A 24,342-nucleotide genomic window follows, 5' to 3' on the forward strand; every position below is an offset into this window, starting at 1 on the left:
TTAAATATATCTTAGAGTCCTGGGTCGACCAAGAAGACTTTCACTTTTAAAAACTTTCTCCTCTTCCTCCAGCGCATACTTGCCCAGCTGCCGGCTTCTTTGTGGCGGCCATTACGGACCGCCGCTGCACCGTCTTGGTAAAAGGAGGTTCTGCCGGCTAGGGAGGGGGTCTGCAGCACCCCCAAACCCTTTCCCGGATCCCCCCTACCTTCAGCTGCCCCTGCAGGGCAGCCTTGCTCCGCACCCTTTCGGATCGGAGCCCCAAAAATGGCTAGTGCGGCAGGGATCGCGCAGCTTCGCGAATCCCTACCACTCGCAAAGCCGACAAACCGGAAAAAAATCCAGAAATGAGATTAGTTCTGATGCTCCACTGCCAGTTAACACGTTTGGGAAAATATTTTCCACAGCTGGACTAAAGGGCATGATATTTTATTGTGGGATAACATACGTGTACCATCTAGTGAGACTCCTTTTCTTAATTTCTTAATTTCCATAAGGCATTAGAGCAGCTAGAATTTTTCAATGAGTTTTCAGCACATGGCTTAGATTGCAACACTTTTATTTAAAAAAAAACATCCTTTGGTTTCACCATGACACACACTCTCATACCTCCTTTCACTCACCTGACTCTTATGGCTCAGACAATTCTAAAAAGAAAGTTTCAGATTTTATTTACTGCCTGGAACATAGAAATTGTGAAAAATGGCCCGTAACTGTATACCTTAGTTCCATAAAGAAAATAAAAGATGAGGTAGCAAAGAGTTAAGATTTCCTCTACAGATTAGTGCTCAACCTGAAGTGAAAATCCATTCAAAGGATATGAGTTAAAACGTAGGCATGCACAGCCATGTTGGAGTAACTGCACACTATGAGAACTTAACAAATGACAACTATTCACCACTATTTAGGTAATTAGTAGCAAATGAATTAAAAGGGAATATAATTTACAACTAGAGAACTTTTTAAAGACAGTCATTTTTAATAATATTAAGCCATGATGTCCTGTGTAAGAAAGATTTCTTTCCAGTAACTCTACACTTTCCATGTGAGGTCACAGATTTCATAATCCTGGCAAAACAAAGTACTTAGACCATTGCTCATTATAAAATATAAATCTGACTTCTCTGTTATAAAAATTGTCTGTAAAAATCTTCAGGAAGTCTGGAAGCTCTTAGTCTGGTTCAGGTAAGGTTACCATTTGGCTGAAGACAAACTGGAATGGCCAGCAAACAGAATATAACTTCTTCAACTAAAGGTAGATGACATTCACATACAGGAAGTGAAGGGAGTCAACGTCAGATGTCTTTAGCAGCATGAACATGTTCATCAAACCTTTTCTGGATAGTCCCATATCTATTTTCCTTTTCCTAAGAAATCCTTCAGCGAAAGGTTCACTTGGTACATTCACTGGTAAAGATGCTAAGGGAAAATGGATCTGTAATGTAATAAGAAAATTAGTGATGATTTTAGAGTCAATGTAATGAACAATACATTTCCTATTGACAACACATTTTTCAACGCTTACCTTGCCTTTTTACATTTGTTCTCAAAATACCAATTTGCAAAATACAGTCCAACCTCATAAAATCCCAGGCATATACAATACTTGAATGACTGTATAATGTCCTCTAGCATCCTATGTGTTGAATAGAGGATCTAAAGACTTGGTTCTCAAGAGTAAACAAATACAGATAGTCCTCAACTTCATTCAGTGATCATTCCAAGTTAACAATGCCACTGAAAAAAGTGACACGATTATTTTTCAGTTACCTTTGTAGCATTCCCATGATCATGTGATCAAAATTCAGATGGTTCATACTTATGAATGTTGCAGTGTATCAGGGTCAGGTGATCCCCTTTTGTGACCTTCTGACAAGCAAAGAGAAGCCAGATTCACTTAGCAACCAGGTTACTAAGTTATCAACCACAGTGATTCACTTAAGAATTGTGGCAAAGAAAGTAGTAAAATGGGGCAAAACTCACTTAACAACATAAACTTCGGGCTCAATGGTGGTCGTAAGTTGAGGAATACCTCAACCTCAACTTTAACCTAGCCTAAACTTCTGCTATAATGTGTTCCCCCTCTCCCAGACTCCCATCCTTTTTTTCCATGCCTGCCATACTTCTGATGGAAGGGAGTACTTTCAGTCTTGAGCCTAAATGGAAGAAAAATGTTATTAGGAAAAATGTTGTTAGTCATAGCAAGAATTCAGCATCCACTTGTTCATGTTGTTGCTTAGGTCATGTTCCTTCCAGAGAAAGTTCCTGCAATCGGCAGCACAATATCTTAAGGTGGATATTGGGGATAGTCTCATGAGTGTGTGTTTATGACAAAAACAAGACCAATGTGCCTTCCTCTGAAATCTATTTGCTTCAGAGCTTGTAATTTTCTGCCCAAAATTTGGTAATTTGTTATAGTATTGTACACTGAAGGGGCTTAGAAAAACCCATAACTGCACTTGGTATTTTGGTCTACTGAAAGAGAGAAAACAGAAAGCAACTATTGCAGAATCCCAAAACAAAACTGTAACATATGAGGCTACTAACTGTGAATTTAGCATAGGCTTCTGCTAGTTTGAGCAAAGCTTTTAGCCAACTGCTTGGTCCCCTTGTTTGGCATATCGCTGTCCTGTCCTATCTTGTCCGTATTAGTTCCAAATAGCCTTACCTCATTTTCACCCTGTTGTACTTTCATTTTTCATATATAATATGAAGTCTTTGAATGAGAAACTTCTTGTCTTCTCTTTCCTGGAATAAGAGACACATTTAAGATGAGCAGTAGGAAACTGACTTTCTTAACAGAATGTGAAAATTATGAACGCTGAAAAAAATACAATATAGGAATGCTAATTGTTTTTTATGCTAGAGTTGATTGCTAAAAGTTTAGGATTGGCAAAATAGGTATGAACGGAAATGTCATATTGCAGTTCAGGTACCTAGAGTAGGAGGTCCATTTTATCTGTAGAGCTTTGGGCACCAGACAGTTTGCAGCCCTCTCCTTTCAACTACCTAGCTACAACTAGTGTAAGTTGTGCCATGCAGGAAGACAAGCTCTTTTTTCTTAAAAAAGTCACAAGGTAAAGCTGAATTGAGGGACTGTAATTAAATTGGTGAATATTACCAACTTTGGCAGTTGCTATTTAGTTACCGATTTTGGCTGAACATTTTTGAGGAAATCAGTAAGTTAATAATTAACTGTATAATTCTGTTCTTTTTTTCAGGACAAATAAAATGTTGCAACATTAGAAATGAATATTTTTGTTAGCTGCCATATAACAAAGTACAACAGAAAACCAAACAAACTTTTTTTAAAATTAGAGATTGTTACAAATGTAGGAAACAGTATTGCCTGAGAATAAACACAGTAAAATATCTTTAAGATTTTTTTTTGTTTAAAAATATTTTAAATCAGATTTAGTCTCCATTTTTTAGCCAGGGTAATCATGTAACTCATAATAGATTATTCCTGCCTAAAATTGTCTGTTTAGATAGAAATACTAAAAATGGATAAGGATATACAAAATGCCTACAAATGCTAGGGTTTTGGTTGTTGTTTTTTTTGGAGGGGGGAGGTTGTGTCCAAGTATGTTTCCTCTGGAAATAGAATACACTGGACTTGTTTTAGATAGAAATGTTTCAGGGGAGAAGATAAGAAAGGGGAAAAGCTAAGGACACTGGTAGTAGCTTTGGGACTGGAGGAAATAAGGGCACTGGAAATGTGGAATTGTGTAAATGATGATATAAATTCTGCTCATCATGCTTCCCCACCTTGTAGGGGAGATGGACTGCATAACAATTTAATAAATAAAATCAATAAAAATAAATCCAGATCATTATATTTGTTTGTTTCAAACGAGTGCATACATAATCTCAGTTTATGCAAGTTTTAAATATTTGCTTTAGGCTATGGTACCTTCTATATTTCTGATAGGGTTTTTGTTGTCATCCTTTTAATTACTAATGTTTATTTTTTACTCTATGTTTAAATTAAGATTGTTTAAAAAGGGGAACCACTCTCCTTTAGTACTCACATTGGCAATCTGGCTCTTTAGTATTGAAATGATACTCCGTAGACCCTTTATCATCTCAATGGTGAAGTAGATCACAGCACTGTAAAACACAAGGTTGGATAGTGTGATATTTATGCTGACAAATTAATTAACACATAAGGAAAAGAACAATGCGTGCTCCAAAAAGGCTAAGAGAATTGGCAAGGGGAAATGGCTTTGCCCAGTATTTTCAGTCGTAGAACAGAAAACACAGTCCTTTAGAAGAACAAGAGGAATCAGTTATCTATGACCAGATAAGTCAGCACATCTAAAATACGTATATCTTTTGGTGAGTATCTTGAGACCTCTACCCACTGCTTGTAGAGAGCATTTAGAGTGGCCTTCAAGGACAGGAGGAAGAGCCAATACTAAGGCAATGATCAGACAAGCCCAGTTTGAGCCCACTGCAAGGAACGAGTTTGACAAGAAAACCCACAAGCCCCCCCCCCCCCCCCCCCCCCCCCCCCCCCCCCCCCCCCCCGGGGGGGGGGGGGCCCCCCCCCCCCCCCCCACCCCCCCCCCCCCCCCCCCCCCCGTCCCACATATCTCAGACAGGCTCCTTCACACTAAGATAAAGTGAGGAAGCACATTTAGACTTGCAAGAATCTGTTACTGTAGCTATCACAATCAAAATAGTACTGACCTACATGGCATGATTTCTTACTATGGTCTATCTTATAGGGCTGACATTGTGAGACGCAGGTATATAAAATATGCCACCTCGCTATGTGTGTAATTATATAGTAGTTACTTTGTGAACAAAACATCAACGGTTCAGCAAAAATAAACTTTTTTCTAGTTCCTGAATTTTCATTAAAAATATAAACTCTCAACAAACAAAACATAAAATTGTAAATGTTAAAAGCAACAGCAAATGTTAAGATCTTAATAGTATAATGTAGGGGTGTCAAACTCGATTTCATTTAGGGCCACATCAGGGTTGTGTTTGATCTTGGGGGGTTGGGCGGGTGCATGGCCAGAGACTATGGCCAGCTTGATGTCACTTGTCAAGGCTCCATTTTTGACCGCAATGGCCTCCTACAGCTCTCTGCCAGCGAAAACAGAGCGTGCAGCCTCCTTGGGCCTCCGTTTTTGCTGGCAGAGGGATGCAGGAGGCCGTTGCAGCCAAAAACAGAGCCTGGGTGTGCCTTGCAGGGCCTCCCTGAGCCCTGTTTCTGCTGTCAGAGGCACTGCGGACTGGTCCCTCCCTGTTTCCAGGGTGTCCCAGTGAGCCAAATCTAAGCACCTTAAGTTTGACACCCCTGATAAATTGTATCTTACATCATACATTTTAACATTAAAAATGATCTCAACTAAATTTCAAGTATTTTACTTAGCTTTGCATAAACTATTCAACAAACAGGGCTTCTTAATGTTAAAAAAAACTTACTTAATACTAAATATAATTATACTTGTACTATTTTTTACTGCAGAGATCACCTCATATTCATAATTTTCTATGTAACCGTGCTGCTTTATTAGCCTTAGAATATTTATTCTTTTTACCGTAATAAATTCAAAACTCTGGATTTCATGTTGAGTAATTAGTTTAATTCTGAATCACACTGTGAATCAGGAATTACTAATTTAACATTTACCACAATTACAAATATGTAAATTAAAGATGTATAAAAATAGCAATAGCACTTAGACTTATATGCCGCTTCACAGTGCTTTACATCCCTCTCTAAGCGGTTTTACAGAGTCAGCACACTGCCACCACAATCTGAGTCCTCATTTTACCGACCTCGGAAGGATGGAAGGCTGAGTCAACCTTCAGCCGGTGAGACTCGAACTGCCAAACTGCAGGCAGCTAGCAATCAGCAGAAGTAGCCTGCAGCGCTGCATTCTAACCACTGTGCCACCATGGCTCTTAAAGTTATACATATTATATTTATTAATTTATTTTTTTATTAAAAGCTTTCTAATAAGTAAACTAATAAGTAAACTGACAGTTCATTCTATAACTCTTTACTAATACTGTACATAATTTGCAGTTTTTAAAATATCAATCGTATTTTATACATCTTCCTATAATATAGTCTCCATTTTACTTTTCCAAATCATTAATAATTTTCTATTAAATATTTCCAGTCAACTTTTTAAGGCTTTTTACATTGATTGGAAGAAGACAAATTAACACTTTTTCATGAACTTCCTAGAAGTTCATATAAAACCAAACTAAACATTATATTAAACTAAAATCTACGGCAAATTATACCTGTTTGATTTGCATACCCAGCAGCAGAAACCATCAACAACTTCTGATATATCCTAATGCTACATTAGGTTGAAAAATGGCATGCAATCAACTTATACATAGTATTCAATCACTCTATTGCATGATACATACATCCGCAAAAATATTCTATGCACCATGGCTAACAAGTGTTTATGATTTTCTAGGCTTACATAAATAAATTTATCATTTCAACTTACATCAACATTGCAATGATTAACAACAGGAAATAGGAAGTTTGGAAGAGGTTTTGATGGATCCAGGTAAACCAAGTGATATTTGGATTGGATTCTTCCAGTTTTAGTACCCATACCTTCCAAGAATCATAGATGGTATCAAAAGTTTGAAAAGGTCCACACATTTCTGATGGTTTTATTCTGTATGAGGAAAGAGAGGCTGAGTATCAAAATGTCAAGCAAAAATATCTCATGTAACTACCACATTTAATTCTTCATTTTATAGATTTATATGTAATCTATATTGCTTATTATAAATCCAGTGTTTTCAGTATTCATTAAACACAATTTATAGCATCAACGTATAAGAAGCAATTTCCCTCTTAACATATGTTCCTTCTTTATTTAACAATGTATAAAAGATGTGCCAAAGGTGCTTTTTCTAAAGGTAACAGGATTTCATTTTTTCTTAAACTTTTCACTTCTCATCCAAGAAGCTTCTTCAGTTCTGACAGTCAGAACTGAAGAAGCTACTTGGATGAGAAGTGAAACCTCTTCAACGAAAAAACAAAGTCCAGTTGCCTTTTGAAAAAGCACCTTTGGGATAACCATGACCTGGATGACTGAGAATCTCCATAGACATATATAAAAGATGCAGCATATGCAACTATGTGTGAATTGGAGTTCTGAGAATGGAAAATAAAACAGATCTAATTGTGACATCTCCACTAATGGAAAGAGCGATTTGCAGCAGCTTAAGATACATTTTTCAAAAGAAAAATAAGTGCTTTGTTAAAATAACATCATACTAAAAATTGCAATGACAGAATAATCCCAGGGTCACTTTATCAGAAGTGCAGTCTATAGTTTCCTGACCTGACAACAGATTGTGTTAAAATGGTTCTGCTGTGAGTACCAATGAACTAGCATTGGTAGAAGACTGGCCTCTTAGGAGGAAAGGAACACTTTTTTTTGGTGCCATGGTAACTTGTATATGGGATGGAGATACAAGTTCTACAACACAGTGCCGGTAAGAGCTCCTTTCTCCCTAAAAGCACCAAAACTGGATCTATTTTGTATCAGACAAAGGATGACAGTATGGAGATTACAGAAATGTGAAGGAGGAAGTTATGATTATTTGGTCTGAAATATTTCACATCTGGAATGTAAACGCAAGGTTATATTGCACGGAAAATTTACTTACGCCCAGATAGTATAGGAGAGGAATATGGAGGCACCCAGGAATGAAGGGAAGCATAGCAAAGAGATGAAGATGGTGCTCATGTGAGATGCACGCCAGGGTTTACTGGGACATTGACAATTTCTCATCAAGCTGACCTAAGATAGATTCATAGGAAAATTCATGGATTTTTACTTATTCCTAAGAGCTGTAATTTTTGAGTAAAACTTACATGCAGTATATACGTATGTTGAAACAGGTGAACTCTAGACAATAAATGCTTCTGCTCTGCTTTAAGGGTAACTTAAACTCTACAAAGGAATAAATAATGTAGGGTGATTTTAAGGAAGGGAAAATAAACCATGGCCAAAATATTTTCTCCTGTAAATGTAACCTCCCAAAGCATTTTTAAAAAATTATTTTACAAAAAAACACTCTAATTTACATCTCAAAGTAACAGTGCCTTTCATTCACTGCGGCTTCTGAATGTTGTTGAATGTGTCTGGGTGTTTAAATAAACATCTTCCTCTTGGCCCAGAACTCCTGATGGATTTCCATTTCTGTAAATGGTCTTCTGGTCAACATAGCTCCTCCAATTAAATGTGATTTGCTAACTTTTCTATCCTGACCGGGGGAGGGGGGGAGGGCTCTAATATTGCACCCACTTCCACACTCCTGTCCTTTGTCCATGTATGCTGCCAGGTAAAGCCATGTGCCTCAGAACTAAGAAAAATGGCAACTAAATTACCTTCTTAACATAGAACAACAGGAGCAATTTGAGGATTTGGACCACAGGAAGAAGTGGGGCAAAGAAGACGCCAAGCCTAGGAAAAAAATTAAGAAGATGAAGAAATGTTATTATATTGCGTAGCTGTTATTTCATTAAGATGCAATACAATGATACAATTCTGCACTTCACCCCATTTGCTTAAGCAATCAAAAGCTTTGATTTAGAGATGGAGATGGATGGACCACAGAAGCCAATGATAATGCATTATAATGAATACCAAGGGTCTCTCTCTCTCTCATACATGTCTCCATGAGGTTAATCTAATGTATTTTTTAAACTAAAATATATAAATGTGTTGGGAAGTATTTCGAAAACTTTGACAAAGGCAGGGTAAAATTATTTTAAATAACATGCACACAAGGCTTCTAAAGATCAACATACTTTGAAGCTTGTAATTGGGTTTTTTTGTATAAGGAACAAAACAGGAAACAACCAACAGAAGGAAAAGAAAGAGTCTCACCAAGTTAGGGTTTGTCCATAAATCAAATCTAGCACATTTCTAGCAATGTCAAATTCAGGCCTCTGTTTACTTTGCAACTTCTTTTCCAATATGATCCTGAAAGAAGAGGGAAGAGGCCGAGCTTACAAATTCAAAAATCAATTTTGGTGTTGCTATAATTTATATATAATCCTCTATTTTTATTCAAAATATCAAACAAGTTATTTCATTTCTGGAATACTTGTCTATTAAGTAAAAAAGATACATTTTTTAGACCCTCAAAGCTTCCACTTTAGGAGTTGGCCCTTTTTGTTGGTATTTATTTACCTGGAGTAGCATCTTCATAAGGGGTTAACAACACAATTCTATTGGAGCTTACTCTGAAACAAGTCCAATAATTAGAATTATATTTAGGATGGCAGGTAGTTCTTTTTTAACAACTGCCTTGGATAGCAACAGGCTGGGGATACATGGTGATGAAAAAGCAACTTTGCAATGTTTGCTACATGTCTCTCTTGCTACATGTCTCTATTGATCAGTACGATCAGCCAGTAAAGATTATCCTGTGCGTGACTTGTTTTTTCTTCTTCTACCCCTTCCCTTCACACAGCAGAGATTGCCCAAACAAGCTCTCTTTTCCACAGCTGCTTTTCTAGGCAGTGCCACCCACCTTAGAAAATGCTAATGGAATGTCAACAAGGTCAGCTCTGTGACCTTAATTAATCAGCTTGCCTGAATTTAATCAGTTTCACACTAAAGTTTTTTGTTTGCCTCCTTTGCCTCTTACGGCTGGCACTTCAGCTACAGTAATCCCCCTTTAACAACCATTCATTCAGCAACCGTTCGAAATTATGATTGAACAAATGATATTTATGCGTCTTCAAAAGTATGGCTATTGCAGAGCCTCATTGTTCATAGGATCAAAAGGGCAGAGATGGGGAAGACGGAGTGGGTGGGTGGGAGAGCTGAAGCAGAGGCCAGCTTGGAAGGGCAGAAGCACAAGATCCTTATCTAAGAACCACAAGTGGGATTACTGAAACTGCTGTCACTAAGCAGTGCGGTCACATGATGTTTCGCCTAATGACCTCATTGCTTAGTGATGGAAATTCCAGTCCCAATGAGGTTCACTAAGCAATGACTACCTGTGGCGCATATTCCTTTTGGTGCGTCTTCCACCTTTTGTGCCTGCTTACTCTCTTGTAATTTCTTCCTCTCCAATGAATGTAAGTACAAACATCAATTCTCTTCTTGCTAACTATCCCAGCGCCTGGGTGAGCCCTCTAAAGGGCGGGGAGTGGGGGGGTAAAAAGGCTATAAGATTTGCCCTTTTACCTGGCTTCCTCATAACTCAAAATGCTTGAAACTTTCCCTACCCATTTGGGTTCACCTGGCATTTGTGGTCATATCCTTCTGATGCTGTAAAGCAAGGGAAAGTAGAAGTAAAATGGTAGCCACTGTCAAGTGATTTTTTTTTTTTTACTGTTTTACTTAATGACCAAGTTGTTGGTCCCAATTGTGGTAATTAAATGAGAACTACCTGTATAATATATGGATCAACTTTTTCTTCCCATTGCAATAAAGGATAAATCTCTTGCTTATTTTTAATGCCTGAAGATAGCATCCTATGCTCTTTCACAGCTATGTATCCTATATCCTTAATCTTATTCATAAACATGCATAAGCAGAGTGGTACAGGCAGTCTTTGACTTAACCATCATTTGTTTAGGCACCATTTGAAGTTACAACGGCACTGAAAAAAGTGGGTTACGACCAGTTTTCACACTTACGACCGTTGGAGCATCCCCAGAGTCACATGATCCAAATTTGCCTGCTTGGTAATCGGCATGCCTGCATGGAAGTTGCACTGTCCCCCAAGGGTCACGTGATCCCCATTTTCAACCTTCCCAGTTGACTTCCGATAAGTAAAATTAAGGTGGAAGCCAGATTCGCTTAACAACAGCAGGATTCACAAATGTCTTGCTTAGCAAGCGAAATTTTGGCTCAATTGCAGTTGTTAAGTTGAGACTACCTGGACTGCATATTTCTTTTATTATCTGTGTATTAAGATTTATGTATTTGTCATGCCCTTGGTAGAGTCAGACTCTGAAGGAGAGGAGAAACAGCCGATAGGGAGTGGAGGTGTGGCTCCGGAGGTTGTAGAGAAGGCTGGGGAAGGGCAGAGCCCAGCTGGGCAGTCAGAGGAAGAACCGGGGCCATCCCCTCTTCATCCTAGGACACACAGGGAGGAACGGAGAAGGAAACAACTTGGCTTACGAGAGAGGAAGTGGCCATGATTCTCCTCATTGGTTGTAGCTAGGGAGAATAGTATATAAAGGAGATGGTTACAACACAGGATTGCCAGAAGCAAAGCGTGCTTTATTTTGGGCTGAAGTTATCTTGATTGGAGTTCTTCCAACAGACTGTGCCTTGTTATTTCCTTGAAATTGGTAATTACTTATCCTGGTCTGCTGTGGAATTTCCTTCATTGTAGTTTGTTTTGGGTTTTTTTTTATTTCACCTCTGTCTGCTCATTAAGTTCGGACTGTATTGCTTTCTTTTAAAGACTATTTTTGAGTAAGTTTTATCTCCAACTGAGAATTATTGAACAGTGGGGCCAAGTTGGAGGCATTAAAGGACATTTATTTACGTTTTGGATTTTATTACGTTTGTGTTACACTCCGGGTCATCACAGTTATGTATGTTGTCTACATTAAATAAGTACGTGCCCCACCACTTGATAGAGTCAGGTGGAGAACACCTGATTGCATCCACATTACCTCCATTATAATTATTACCTCCATATCAGCTCTCCAAAGATGACATCCAGGAGAATGAAAATCAAATCCATCATCATCAAACGGTACAGCTCCTGCCCCACAAAGGTTTCCCAGCACTGTGGAAAGGTAAGCACCATTTGCATCAGAGCAGGCAGGTGAGCTTCTCTCCATTCAGCCTTCCCTACCACCTTTATGGAAGTCAAACGAACACCAAATAGCAGGCTAAACCAAACTCTCAAAGATGTAGTGCTCAGTTCTTTGATACCTGGTTACTCCTGGAGGAAGCTAACAATGCTTAATGTAGGATCTCTTTCAACATCTAGTGACTGTAGTCCTTCAGGCCAAAGTCCCACCATTCTATAAAACTCACAGCTTATTTGGAGCAGAAACTACCTTTTGAACAGAACAAAGCTTGAAGGTGCTTCTGGGTTCCCACAAAAAGAAGTGAATCCTAATAGATCTTAAGGAGCTGTCCCTTTATGTTCTTTGTCTGTGTCATCTTGGCTTGCATATAGGAGCAAGCTGCTGAGTTCATAAGAGAAGGAAACATTAAAAAGGCCTGGGCCAGAGTTTTGATTCAAAAGGAAGAGACTGAGGAGCCTGTAATACAAATGAAAAGGCAGGGAAGCGCACTGTAACTTGGAATGTACTGCAGCCATAGGGGAAGTGGCAGAACGCATCCATAGCAGAAGGCATCCACGAACACCAACTGCAGTCCGAAGACATGATGAACATTCTTTAATTTCACAACATATAGACAGATATAACCATAGTTTCAATGGGGAAAATGTGACAATCCTAGATCAGGCTAAATCCAAAAATGCCAGGGAATTTCTAGAAGCCTGGTACTCTGACAAATCAACCATCAAGAGGCACATAGACATTAACAGCATCTACAGACTATGTAAAAGAGATAATCAACCAGCCCAAAAGAGAACAAAAAGACTCCAGTCCGTCTCCACCAGTAATCAGCATTCAGGTCAGCACAGATTAACTCCAAGGTTAACTTCAGAGCAACAATCAACAAACTGCCAAAGAGCCATCAGTAAACAGCCCGATCAAAGAATCTCTTAAGACTGCCCCCACCCACACAGACAGACAAGACACCAGAATATAGACTGACGAGAAACAGCACTCGTTACTAGCATTGATGATGTTACCTAGTTAGGGTAATGAAACGTCTGCAAGAAACAAGCGAGCTCAGGGAGCACCAAGGATCCCTCAGATGGGAAGTCTCAGTGGCAACACTATACCAGCGGATATCTATTAATACAGCACTTATAATTTAACTCTACTTTGTCCTCCCCCTTAACTGGGGCGATAAACTCACAGGAACCCCCCTGTCTCTTTTCTTCTTTTTTTTTTCTTTAGAGTACCCTTCTTTCCCTGGCATGCAAATCTTGTCACAATGCCTAATAAAAAAGGACTTGAACCCCATGATCGATGCTAGGTAATGATGCTCCTGCAAGAAGCGGGTCGGGAGCCCAAGCCCTCAAATCCGGGGACTACGCCTTTTCTGTCCTCTTAACTGCAATATCACAGGAATGCTCAGATACCTCTCCCTGGCATGCAAATCTTCACAAGCCTAGTAAAAAAGGACTTGAACCCCATGATGCGATGCTGAATATGCTCCTGCTGAATCTTTCCAGAGCTCTGAGCCCACCAGCTTCTCCCTTATCGGAAGTATTGCGCTCACCAAGCCTATCAGAGCCATCCCTCCCTGCCATGCGGAAAGAATTTTATTGGCTTGGGAAGAAATGTCTTGCCTTGGAAAGAGCAGGAACTCCTTTTGGAATACCGTACCAGTGAATCTGGGTTGTAGTCTAAAGCTCAAAGAGTCTTTTTCCTCCATAAAAAGGAAGCATAATTTAGTTTAATAATACTACAGAATTGGCTGCATTAAAGGCGGGTGTTTGGCAATCTCCCAATCTCTTTGTTACTCTCTCCAGATGCACTGCCAATTTGGGAAAGCCTGATTACCAAAAACGAGTGAAACACGGAAAATTGTATTCTCAGTTCCCAGATAAGCTTAGCCAAGTTTTATCAAAAAGTGCCCACAAAGAAAAAGGAACCGTCTGCTTCTTCCCATATTGGGTGTGTGTGTGTGTGTGCTTGCTCATTTCATATCCTCAACCCACTCACCACAGCCTATGACCCAAGAGAAAAGCCACACTTAGTCTGGATGACCAGTCTTATTCAATGGGAAAAGCTACTCACTGCAGAACTCCTTCACGTTCTAAAGGCCCTTTCTCTCTTCATAACTGGCAGTCACGGGTTGTCATTCTGGCATAACTACGCACACTAGATTGACCAAGAGAAAAGCTCCTTTGTTCTTCAACCCCTAAAACCATTGATTCGTGGTTGAACCAGAGGGGCAGAGCCACTAACCCAGGGGTGTCCAACCTTGGCAACTTTAAGACTTGTGGACTTCAAATCCCAGAGTTCCTCAGCCAGCAAAGCTGGCTGAGGAACTCTGGGATTTGAAGTCCACAAGTCTTAAAGTTGCCAAGGTTGAACACCCCTGCACTAACCCTTTTTGAACCATTCCAGGAACAGTCCCCAATTACTTCAGATCTGCACTGACCTGAATCTCTGAAGATGTCACTTTCCAACTTAGCCAACGGTAGGACAGCAGGCCCAAGATGACCATTTTGAGAATTAAATTCCTGTGGGGGGGAAAGAAATAGAAGCATTGCCTAAGAAAAAGTTTACTTTCAGATCACAGGAATCATCATCGGGTATTCTCTCGCCCTGCTTCTCTTGCCTCCCTCCAGCTGACACCTGGAGCAAGGAAGGCCTCTTTTATCCTGCACTTGTGCAAGGAGGCAAAATGTGAACAGAACAAGAAGAAGGAAGCAGATTGAGCCCCAAGTCCCTCCTCTTTTCTAGCTACACAGTACAAACAAAGGTACAAATGGCCCTTTCTATTACAAAATTATGTATGCCATGAATTAGCTCACTTCTGCCTCTTGTCCTATCACATGCTTCTGACTGGATTGCACAGATTGTTTTATGGGGAATGAAAAAGAAAGGCACCGAGGGCTGAGCTTTTCCTGGGTAATGCTGCTGGTGAAAATGGGTTTTTAATTCCCTTTTTATAAACGATTAATAATATTGCAACAATGGGATGCAGTTGAGCCCCGTCCACCCTGCATTTCAGCTGTGAGATTTTGTATTACCTGCTAATGGCAACGTACACCTTCAGGACTGGAGATTCCTGTTTCTCCCACGCAGCCAGGAAGTTGTACAAATATGGCATAAGCAAGTTAATGAGAGACACAACCAGAGGCAGGGCCAGGAGCAACAATTCTTTCCCAGCATGGCTGTTTTTCAAAAACTCTTCATGCAGAACCTGAGGAGGAAATCATTCACATGCATTTATATTCCACTTTTTCACTAGGAAACCAAGACAGCATAGAAAGAGTCCTCCCTGCTGCTATTATTCTTTATCTGCATCCCATCTTTATTATTTTTACAAATAACTCGAGGCAGCAAACATATGCAGCTCACCTTCTTCCTCCTATTTTCCCTACCACAACAACCCTGTGAGGTGAGTTGGGCTGAGAGAGATTGATTGATCCAAGATCAGCTAGATAGCGTTCATGGCTAAGGTGGGACTTGAACTCACAATCTCTTGCTTTCTAGCCTGGTGTGTTAACCATTAGACCAAACTAGCTTCCCCACACCATACTGTAAGCCAATCGGGATAGGCTAAGGTGATTGGCTCTATGTCATGCAATGAGCTCCATGATTGAGCAGACTTTTGAGATATGGTTACCCTGGTCCATGTCCAACATCTTAATCAGTGCACTATGCTGCCTGGCTACTCGATTGCATTACATGCCCAAAGAATGCATGAAACCACCAGGAAAATGTCCACATTCAGTACAAATGGAACTGTCAATATGGAACATGGAGATTTCCCCTCAAATGGAACTTTTGCTCAAATCCCTATAGGGCCGTAATAAGTTAGCAGAGCATGTGCCATAATTCCATGATGACTGAAGAACTACTGATTATTTGATACAGTCATCTTAGAAAAGGAGCTTCTTTCACTGCAGTTGAGATGGCTGATGGTAGCTCAATGCTCTTGGCCCCAATTATGTTTCTGTTGAAACTAAGAGTTTAATTTCATTCGCAATAATTGTTATTTTATAGAAGCCAGGTATAACCACAGTGTGTTTGTTCTCTATAGTTACAACTCCCATCAGCCAAAGCAAGCATGAAATGTTGGCTGAGGACGATGGGAACAAGAAAACAATATGGCTGGAGAATGCAACGTCGGGAAAGATCACTCTATTACAACCCTGACCTATGCTCTATTACATGCATTTATTTTCTTCATTGATGTAAAAATTACATTTTAATCTGTCCAATAATAGCTTTCCGACCATGAACATTGTTGTTAATTTTTTTTCTTCAGTTTAATTGTGTCTTATTTTCAGAGATTGCCTGGACAAACCTGTGCAGATTTTTGGGGATGGGGGGGGCGGCAAGATTTTGTGATAGGTGCTTATGGCAATATGTACTGTAAATGCATGAATTCAAGACTTACTGCTATTGGTATAAGTGTCCTGAGCAGTGGCATCTCCCAGGAAGGATAGAAACAGGCAAGACAGCATTTGCAGCTATGCAGCTGAATTCCTGCCCCTTTGTATGTTCCTGCTGCAACCGCCATCTTGCCTGTTTTGACTTGCCTTTCTCAGAGGCTGCAGAAAATGACCTCATTCTCATGAATCTCTCCCAGGAAGCAGGAGCAGGTATCTGATCAGGGAACCATATACCACATACCTTGTGTACGTATTCAGAAAAGTAGTATATACCAATGGCAGTGCCTGCAACAGTGCTCAGGGATACAGTCCAGGCCACCAGCAAGATTACGAGTTCCTGCAGTTTCTTAGAAAAGCTTAAACAGGATTCCAGCCTCTGCTCAGCCAGACACTCCTGAAAAAAAGAGAGAAGAAAAACAGGATGCATACACAGAGAGAGTGTGGGTGGGGGGGAGAGAGAGAGAAGGGGGGAGAGAGCTCAGTTTATGATTAAAAGGGATTAAGCACGTGACTCAATCATGAAAGTATAACAGTACAATTACGTCTTAAACATAAGAAGATTCTCAATGAATGAGAAGTCAGCACTGATTTTTCGTAAAGGAAACCTCTGGAGAGGGACTAGAGCTTCAAAAGTGAACTGTGGGCTTTAAGTGGGAATGTGTTGCAAACAAAAATAGGCAATTACAGGAAAAGACAAGCTTCAGGCGAATTATATTGAAACCTCTAGGGAATGTAACGTCTTACCTTGGAGGCAATCTACATTTCTCTATTAATGCTCAGTACTACGACTCTGAGAAGGCTTCGCCACTGAGTATGAATAAGCCAGGTTTCCTATTCTGCCCATGTCCTCTCTGTTGCTAAACAGACAGGGTGGGAAATTTTTGTTGTTGCTGTTGTTGGTATGAAGATCAAATTTCCACGCAGTATAATCTAGTCAGTGACATATCACTAGCAGTTGCACCCTTCTCCCCTACTCGACCTGCCAAGTAAGGGGCAGATAGCTTCTTGCCGAAGGACTGATCTGACTGCTTGCAGAGGCCAAAAGCTGCAAATTGCTCTCTCCGCCTACAGATTCAGAATGAAGAGGCACACTGGTACATACAAGCCGCTCCGTTTTTCTCTTGTCCCCCCTGTAAAATGCACTAAGACTATTTATTACTTGCAGGTAGAATTCCTTTGTCCTCACTGTAGTTGAGACAGGGAATGTCATAGGTTCAGGGCAGTAGGTTTGATTCTTGTTCAGTAAAATGCCCTGTATTATGAAGGGCAATAAACATTTTTGGCACCACACAGGATGGTACTATCGCTAGCATGGTTGAGTTAGTTAGCCATAAAAGGAAGAAGAAAATAGCTCAAGCATCCAATTAGATTAGAACTTAACTTGAAACACTGTAAGCATTCAGCCAAAGGGTATAATGGGAAGTTTGGGATTACTCCCCTTCCTTTGCACACTAGGGCTGTAGCAACAGGCAGGATGGCAGCCTGAATTGATAGCTAACCTACTTGCAGAAACTTTGGTGAAAATGAAGATTTGGGTGTATTCAGCATTAAAAGACACTGCACCCTATCTTTCAAATGTACTCTCAAATAAATCTCTGATGTCTCATTTCTATTCTCTTGTTCCACTAACCCTAGAGATTTTATTTCCCAGTTAATTTAGTTCTTCCATTTTCACAGACTGCACAGCTCTGTTCAGCACTTACCTTCAGATGGGTGCGAATGTTCTCACTCTGGAGTTGGACTGAGCGTTTCTGAGTCACTTTGTAATCCCAGGAACAGAAGACTTTGACTGCCAGGTTACTTGATGCACTGCCTACACGGTAACTTTCCCCAAAGGAGTGAGACACGCTATGAGGAGGGGGGGGGAAAAGCCATCAGTATCTTGCTGGTTAGACAAGCATCAATTTTAAACTGTTCTCCAAGGAAGAGCCTTTGTGGTCACTCAAACATGGAATTAACTGTCTGGTGGAAAGACTGGCAGGGCTATAGGCAAATTTCACTGTATTTAATAGGCAGGTATGCCTGCGTAAGATTGTAGTAAGCTTCATATTATAAATTTGAGTAATTGCCTGAGGCAAGATTGCTAAGAACATTGGAAAAGCTATAATAGGAATATCGTTACCTATTCCTGTAACAGAAATGTTAAAGTATTTGATATCAATTTCTTGGGGGGGAAAATGGCATTTTGAAAATGATGAATATCAAGTTATTTAATTATTTAAACCCTCTTTTAAATGATCACATTAAGAAGTCTGAAATTGTTTTGAAGCAATCGACAATATTTATGTTCAAATAACGTATGTGTAAATTACACAAGATTTGCAAGTATAATCCTACGTTGTAGAAATAAGATCCCTCACAAATTCAGTGAGGCTAATTTCTGGGAAACCATTTCTTTTATTTTCTTAGTGGCGATCCCATATTCTGGTTCCACTAAGCTGTCCCACAATCCTTTGCTCTTGGTCCAGATGGGCAGGGCTCTTGAAATACGAAAGTCTGGGTGAGCAGCAGAGCTTCCTCTCCCTGGTGCTGAGAATCACAGCCAAGAAAAATAAATATGGATAGGTAGGAGGAAACCACTTGGGGTAATGATGAAAGTCATGTTTATTTAAATCCTACCTGAAAGGGGTGCAAGTACACATTAAATGCATTTAGGAAGGCGAGTCTTATCCCAGGCAGAAAGGAAAGGATCAGCTGGGCTCTTAGGCAAAGGGAAGATAGTAGGCATCTCATCTCACCTGTAGATCAAGAGAAAGCAGATTCCAAAGAAGGCGCTTCCAGTAACAAAGAGGTAAGCCAAAGGCATATTGTAGGACATCTGGCTGCGCGTGTGTTGCCTGTAATGGGTGCTATTAGCCTCAGAAGCATCAGGGGCATTCAGTGTGAAATTACTGTAGTAACCATAATACATCAGAGTGTGACTGAAGTAGCCCTGTGAAGAAAATACATTATTGTCAATCCTTTGGATCCTTTGGAGGGTTATCCTTTCCTGAAGATGGCCCTGGCTGAAACCATACTGAAATATTTCACTCTTTATTAAAATCACAGCCACAGATTATTCATGGAAGTGGTCTTACAGAGATGCCAACATCACATAGAAGTAACTATACCCCTTGGGCTATTCCAAACACTTCAGGTAGTCCTCGAGTTACAAATGCACAGACAGGAGGTTATACAACTTGCCTTGTGGTGTAACCGGAACAATCTGGAACTGAACACACTCAAAACCGTAGAAATGGCGGTAGACTTTAGAAGAAACCCTCCCATTCTACCACCTCTTACAATACTAAACAACACAGTATCAACAGTAGAGACCTTCAAATTTCTAGGTTCTACTATATCACATGACCTAAAATGGACACCTAACATCAAAAACATCGTCAAAAAAGCACAACAAAGAATATTCTTTCTGCGCTAACTCAGGAAGTTCGAACTGCCCAAGGAGCTGCTGATACAGTTCTACAGAGGAATTATTAAGTCTATCATCTGCACCTCTATAACTGTCTGGTTTGGTTCTGCAACCCAACAGGACAGACACAGACTACAGAGGATAATTAGGACTGCAGAAGAAACAATTACTACCCACCTGCCTTCAATTGAGGACCTGTATACTGCACGAGTCAAAAAGAGGGCTGTGAAAATATTTACAGACCCCTCACATCCCGGACATAAATTGTTTCAACTCCTTCCCTCAAAACGACGCTATAGAGCACTGCATACCAGAACAACTAGACACAAGAACAGTTTTTTCCCAAAAGCCATCACTCTGCTAAACAAATAATTCCCTCAACACTGTTCAACTATTTACAAAATGTACTATTACTGTTAATCTTCTCATCACTCCTTATCACCCATCCCCTCCCACTTGTGATTGTAGGACTGTAACTTTGTTGCTTGTATCCTTACGATTTATATTGACTGTTTCCTAGTATGATTTGATTGTTGATTGTACCCTATGACTATCATTAAGTGTTATATGTTATGATTCTTGATTCTTAATGAATGTACCTTTTCTTTATGTATACTAAGAGTATTTATACCAAGACAAATTCCTTGTGTGTCCAATCACACTTGGTCAATAAAGTATTCTATTCTATTCTATTCTATTCTATTCTATTCTATTCTATTCTATTCTATTCTATTCTATTCTATTCTATTCTACGTAATGGAGCCCATTCTATTCATAACCCAAGGATTCATGGGAGTGAATCACATACCTTGAAAGGGATCACTCCCTCCTTTCGGCCGCACATTTGTTAATCAAATGCAAGCCTCGTTAAGTGCACATGAGGGTGCAGAAGGCTGGGGGGTGGGGGTAGTGATGGAATAGGCCGCCTGACTAAGACTACCCAAGGCCTCCCCGAACCATTGAAATATCTCATGCTCCCCACAATTGCTTTCCCCCCACCCAAACTGCCACACTGGGTCTCTTATAATGCGAAGATCTAGTAAGCAGTCTCCTCTCCAGGCTCTCAGTTGTGTGCACCCCTCTGCAGCTCCATTTGAGCCTCCGCAGGTCTCCTCTGCCACTTTCCAGGCTGAAATGGAGCTTCGGAGGGGCCCCTCCGAACCTTTATTTTGGCCTGCAACATGCTGGACGAGACCTCCAGAGGTCTCCATTTCTGCCTGCAACATTCAGGACAAATGTTGCAGAGCCTTTGCAGTTGTTCATAAGGGCAAACAACTGCCGTGATGCTATAAGATTTGTAGTTTCGGGACTTGTTCGTAAACACTAGGGAGCGCTTATTGCGTAATTTCAAACATTCGCTAAAGGTATGCTTGTAATCTGGGGATTTCCTGTATTCTTTTGTTTCTGGACAAGTTCACATTTCCAGAATATAGACTACAAGTAGAAGCACTAGTAGTGAACAGGTATCTACCAACCATCCAGACATGTTGCGACAGACTAAAAGTAAATAGGTGTGTAGTTCACTATGGCAATTTAATCTGTTAGATTGGCAAGCATAAGTTTGACCCTGGTAGAAGGTTATGGACTGAAAGTCAAAGGCAAAATTGATAGACACCAATAGCTTATATATTTCCCATTTTGTCTCATAGTGCAGGAATCAGGCTTTATCTGGATTTTTTAACTATCTTTTCATGGGCAAAGCAAACATTTCTGCTGTGCAACGGGATGGATTAGAGGAAAATATGTCACTCTAAGTATTCACAACTGCTAGTGATACACTCTGTTGAGTAGTTCTGTTAGTAAAGGAAAGCTATCGGATTTCAGGAATACTCACTGCTCCAGTTAAGAGATCCGATCCTGTGAAAGCCACGCTGTTGGGTATGGCAGAAGGGAAAGCAGCCTGCACAACAACTACAAAGACCAGCAGGATGAGGAACATAAAGAGATTGAAGAAGAGCAATGTCCTGAGGAATAGGAAATAGGAGAGGATGCTAGAGCCAAAGCGGCCACTGATCTCCTTGAGGGAATAATGCCAGGGCTGGAGAATAGGAACGAAGGACAGCAGATTGTACCAAAAATTCCGGAAGCCCTGCAAGAAAAATGGATACAGTAGAGTCAACTTCAGATGAAAACATGGCAGGAGGACGACTTGGGAGTAATTATCCAATCCCTTTTATCTGACAGAAAATAATAGCGTAGTCCAACATGTATCAGAAAACATGTCACCCCAGACTTCATTACGAGAAACTCTCTCAAGTCTTATTGTGCAGAAATAGGGATGGCAATTACCTCCTTGAAGGGAGCATTGCAAAAAATTAAATGTCGGAAACAACATTTAGCACAATGGAAAAGTGTGCTAATTGACTCTTTTTCAAGCCCAGAACACTATTAGCAAAAAATCATTAAAATATGTGGATAGAGAAGTCTTCCAGGAATTCAGATGGTAAAAGGAGTGCCATACTTCTTCTTCGCCTCCTTTTCGTGCTATAAAAATGATTGCTGAACAGAAGGATTTGCATCCACTGGAGTGAAGAAACATCCCACGCCTCCAAGTAGGAATTATTTCTATTTGCCTGGCAAGTTATATTTCTTGGCAAGGAGACCACAGCAGCCCCTTTTCCTATTTTCCCAAAAGCTCTAGTCTATTTTTCTGAGCCTGTTTGAACCAAAAGCCACTTTTCCCATCCTGTTCACCAGAATTTGGCAAACAGCAAACCCCCTGCTTCATATTCAATGCAGTGACCTAGAAAAATCCTCCTAAAACTTGCTAATGCCTTCTTGATAAGTATATCAAGAGTTGACAAAAAGACCTTCCAGGATACTTTTCCCAACTCTCTGAAGAGTCACAAATTTCACAGAAAGACTCCAGTAAGTTTCCTTTCTCATAGTAGTCTCCTCCGAGTCTACTTATTTCTCACCTGCCACAATAAAAGTCAAGTGGGGTACATGGCTTACTATGAGGATGTGGTATTTAATCCAGCTGCAGTAAGACAAGCGACCCGTTGGCTTGGGTTTCCTCAAGGTGCCTGAATGCCCACTTGAATCCTGTCTGTAAGAGAGGTGGGGGGGGAGGGGAGGAGAGGGAGGGGGAGAAGTGAACTTAAAACATAGCAAAAGTTGTTTTTGGGAGGGAGAGCAGTGAGGTAAGATTCTATCCTCCAAAAGCAGCTTAGGGCCAGAACACTAACAAGGATTAAAGGCACTCACCTGAGTCTGCGCTTCTCAGCCAAGCTTAGCGGCATCATCTGCAGCATGTGATTGCGTTGATGTACTGGCAGGTTCTGGAGTTCTTTGACCAGCAAAATATACTTGGCTATGGAAGAAGTGCAGAGGTGAGGTCAGAAGTCAGGCAGCCCAGCTGCATCTCCAGTGCAAACATTTGGATTACAGAAAAGAAAAAGGATGCTTTCCTTCCTCCACTTTTGATTAAAGGTAAAGGTAAAGAGGTTCCCCTTGCACATACATGCTAGTGATTTCCGGCTCTAGGGGGCGATGCTCATCTCCATTACAAAGCCGAAGAGCCAGCGCTGTCCAAAGACATCTCCGTGGACATGTGGCCAGCATGACTAAATGCCAAAGGCACACGGAACGCTGTTACCTTCTCACCAAAGTGGTCCTTATTTCTCTACTTGCATTTTTACATACTTTCGAACTGCTAGGTTGGCAGAAGCTGGGACAAGTAACAGGAGTTCACTCCATTATGCAGAGCTAGGGATTCGAACCCCCAAACTGCTCAGCGCCTTAGCCACTGAGCCACGTCCCCCACTTTTGATTAGGATCACCTTTTTTTCTTTTAAAGGTACAGGAAAGTGAAAAAAGAAACGGACCTTCTCTCTTAAAAGCAAACATATTGTGGCCTTTCATGGCAAAGCTGACCAAGAAAAGAACCCTGACACAGTCATCTCTGCAGGTTAAATAAAGGAGGCAGGGTACTACTCTCAGTCTCAGGTCTTTTGGAGGTCTTTATTGTTCCGTCTCTAACTGAGCAATATTATCATGGCCTCCCCCAAATCAAACTTGACTCTTCAGGACTTCATGAATACATTCCTAGTTTTCCTCTCCCTGAATACTTCCTAACTTCGCTCTCTAGAGTTTTCTCATCTAAGTACCTCCTTGGGTTTGGTAAAATCAGTCAAAGATGACCAGCTGCTCCATTGAGCAGGACATGTTGTAACTATTAAATATTTTATTTTATATTTTGTTAAATATTGTAAATATTCTTTTCTTTTACGTACACTGAAAGCATTTGCACCAAGACAAATTCCTTGTGTGTCCAATCACACTTGGCCAATAAGGAATTCTATATTCTATTCTATTCTATTCTATTCTATTCTATTCTATTCTATTCTATTCTATTCTATTCTATTCATCACTATTTTGTGAGAAACACTGAGCGATTACAATGCCTGGATGGCTGGATTATATACTGAGAACGATCAAGATGATTTCTCCGTGATAAAGAAGAGCTGTGGGATGCAGTGGTTAGAATGCAGTATTGCAGGCTAATTCTGCCAACTGCCAGAAGTTCGATCCTGTCTGGCTCAAGGTTAACTCAGCTTTCCATCCCTCCGAGGTTGGTAAAATGAGGTAAGGTATGCTGACTCTGAAAACTGCTTAGAGATTGCTTTAAAGCACTGTGAAGTAATATATAAATCTAAGTGCTATTGTTATTGCTACTCATAATAACTGCACAATAACTTAAATATACACTTCTATTTTTCTTGCACTACTTC

General features: G+C 40.4%; 1 protein-coding gene across 6 annotated transcripts in view; it reads right to left on the reverse strand.

Moving 5' to 3' along the window:
• Positions 1-645: 645 nt before the first annotated feature.
• TMC6 (transmembrane channel like 6) overlaps positions 646-24,342 on the reverse strand; it is a 34,079-nt gene continuing 10,382 nt past the window's right edge. For all 6 annotated transcript variants that reach the window (XM_026667302.2, XM_087953972.1, XM_087953968.1 and 3 more), the window contains 16 exons: positions 22,817-22,922; positions 22,565-22,658; positions 21,444-21,698; positions 18,939-19,132; positions 17,904-18,048; positions 16,442-16,594; positions 14,830-15,002; positions 14,235-14,316; positions 11,669-11,766; positions 8,895-8,990; positions 8,393-8,468; positions 7,669-7,802; positions 6,489-6,665; positions 4,032-4,110; positions 2,669-2,748; positions 646-1,435 (listed from right to left, as the gene is read on the reverse strand). In XM_026667302.2, the coding sequence (XP_026523087.2) occupies positions 2,692-2,748; positions 4,032-4,110; positions 6,489-6,665; positions 7,669-7,802; positions 8,393-8,468; positions 8,895-8,990; positions 11,669-11,766; positions 14,235-14,316; positions 14,830-15,002; positions 16,442-16,594; positions 17,904-18,048; positions 18,939-19,132; positions 21,444-21,698; positions 22,565-22,658; positions 22,817-22,922 (1,919 nt within the window). In that variant the 3' untranslated portion in view covers positions 646-1,435; positions 2,669-2,691. The remainder of the gene's footprint in view (positions 1,436-2,668; positions 2,749-4,031; positions 4,111-6,488; positions 6,666-7,668; positions 7,803-8,392; positions 8,469-8,894; positions 8,991-11,668; positions 11,767-14,234; positions 14,317-14,829; positions 15,003-16,441; positions 16,595-17,903; positions 18,049-18,938; positions 19,133-21,443; positions 21,699-22,564; positions 22,659-22,816; positions 22,923-24,342) is intronic.

Source organism: Notechis scutatus, chromosome 2 (genome assembly GCF_049901735.1).
Source record: "Notechis scutatus isolate UNSWTSFEM ecotype Mainland chromosome 2, rNotScu1.2, whole genome shotgun sequence".
Lineage (NCBI taxonomy): Eukaryota > Metazoa > Chordata > Lepidosauria > Squamata > Elapidae > Notechis > Notechis scutatus.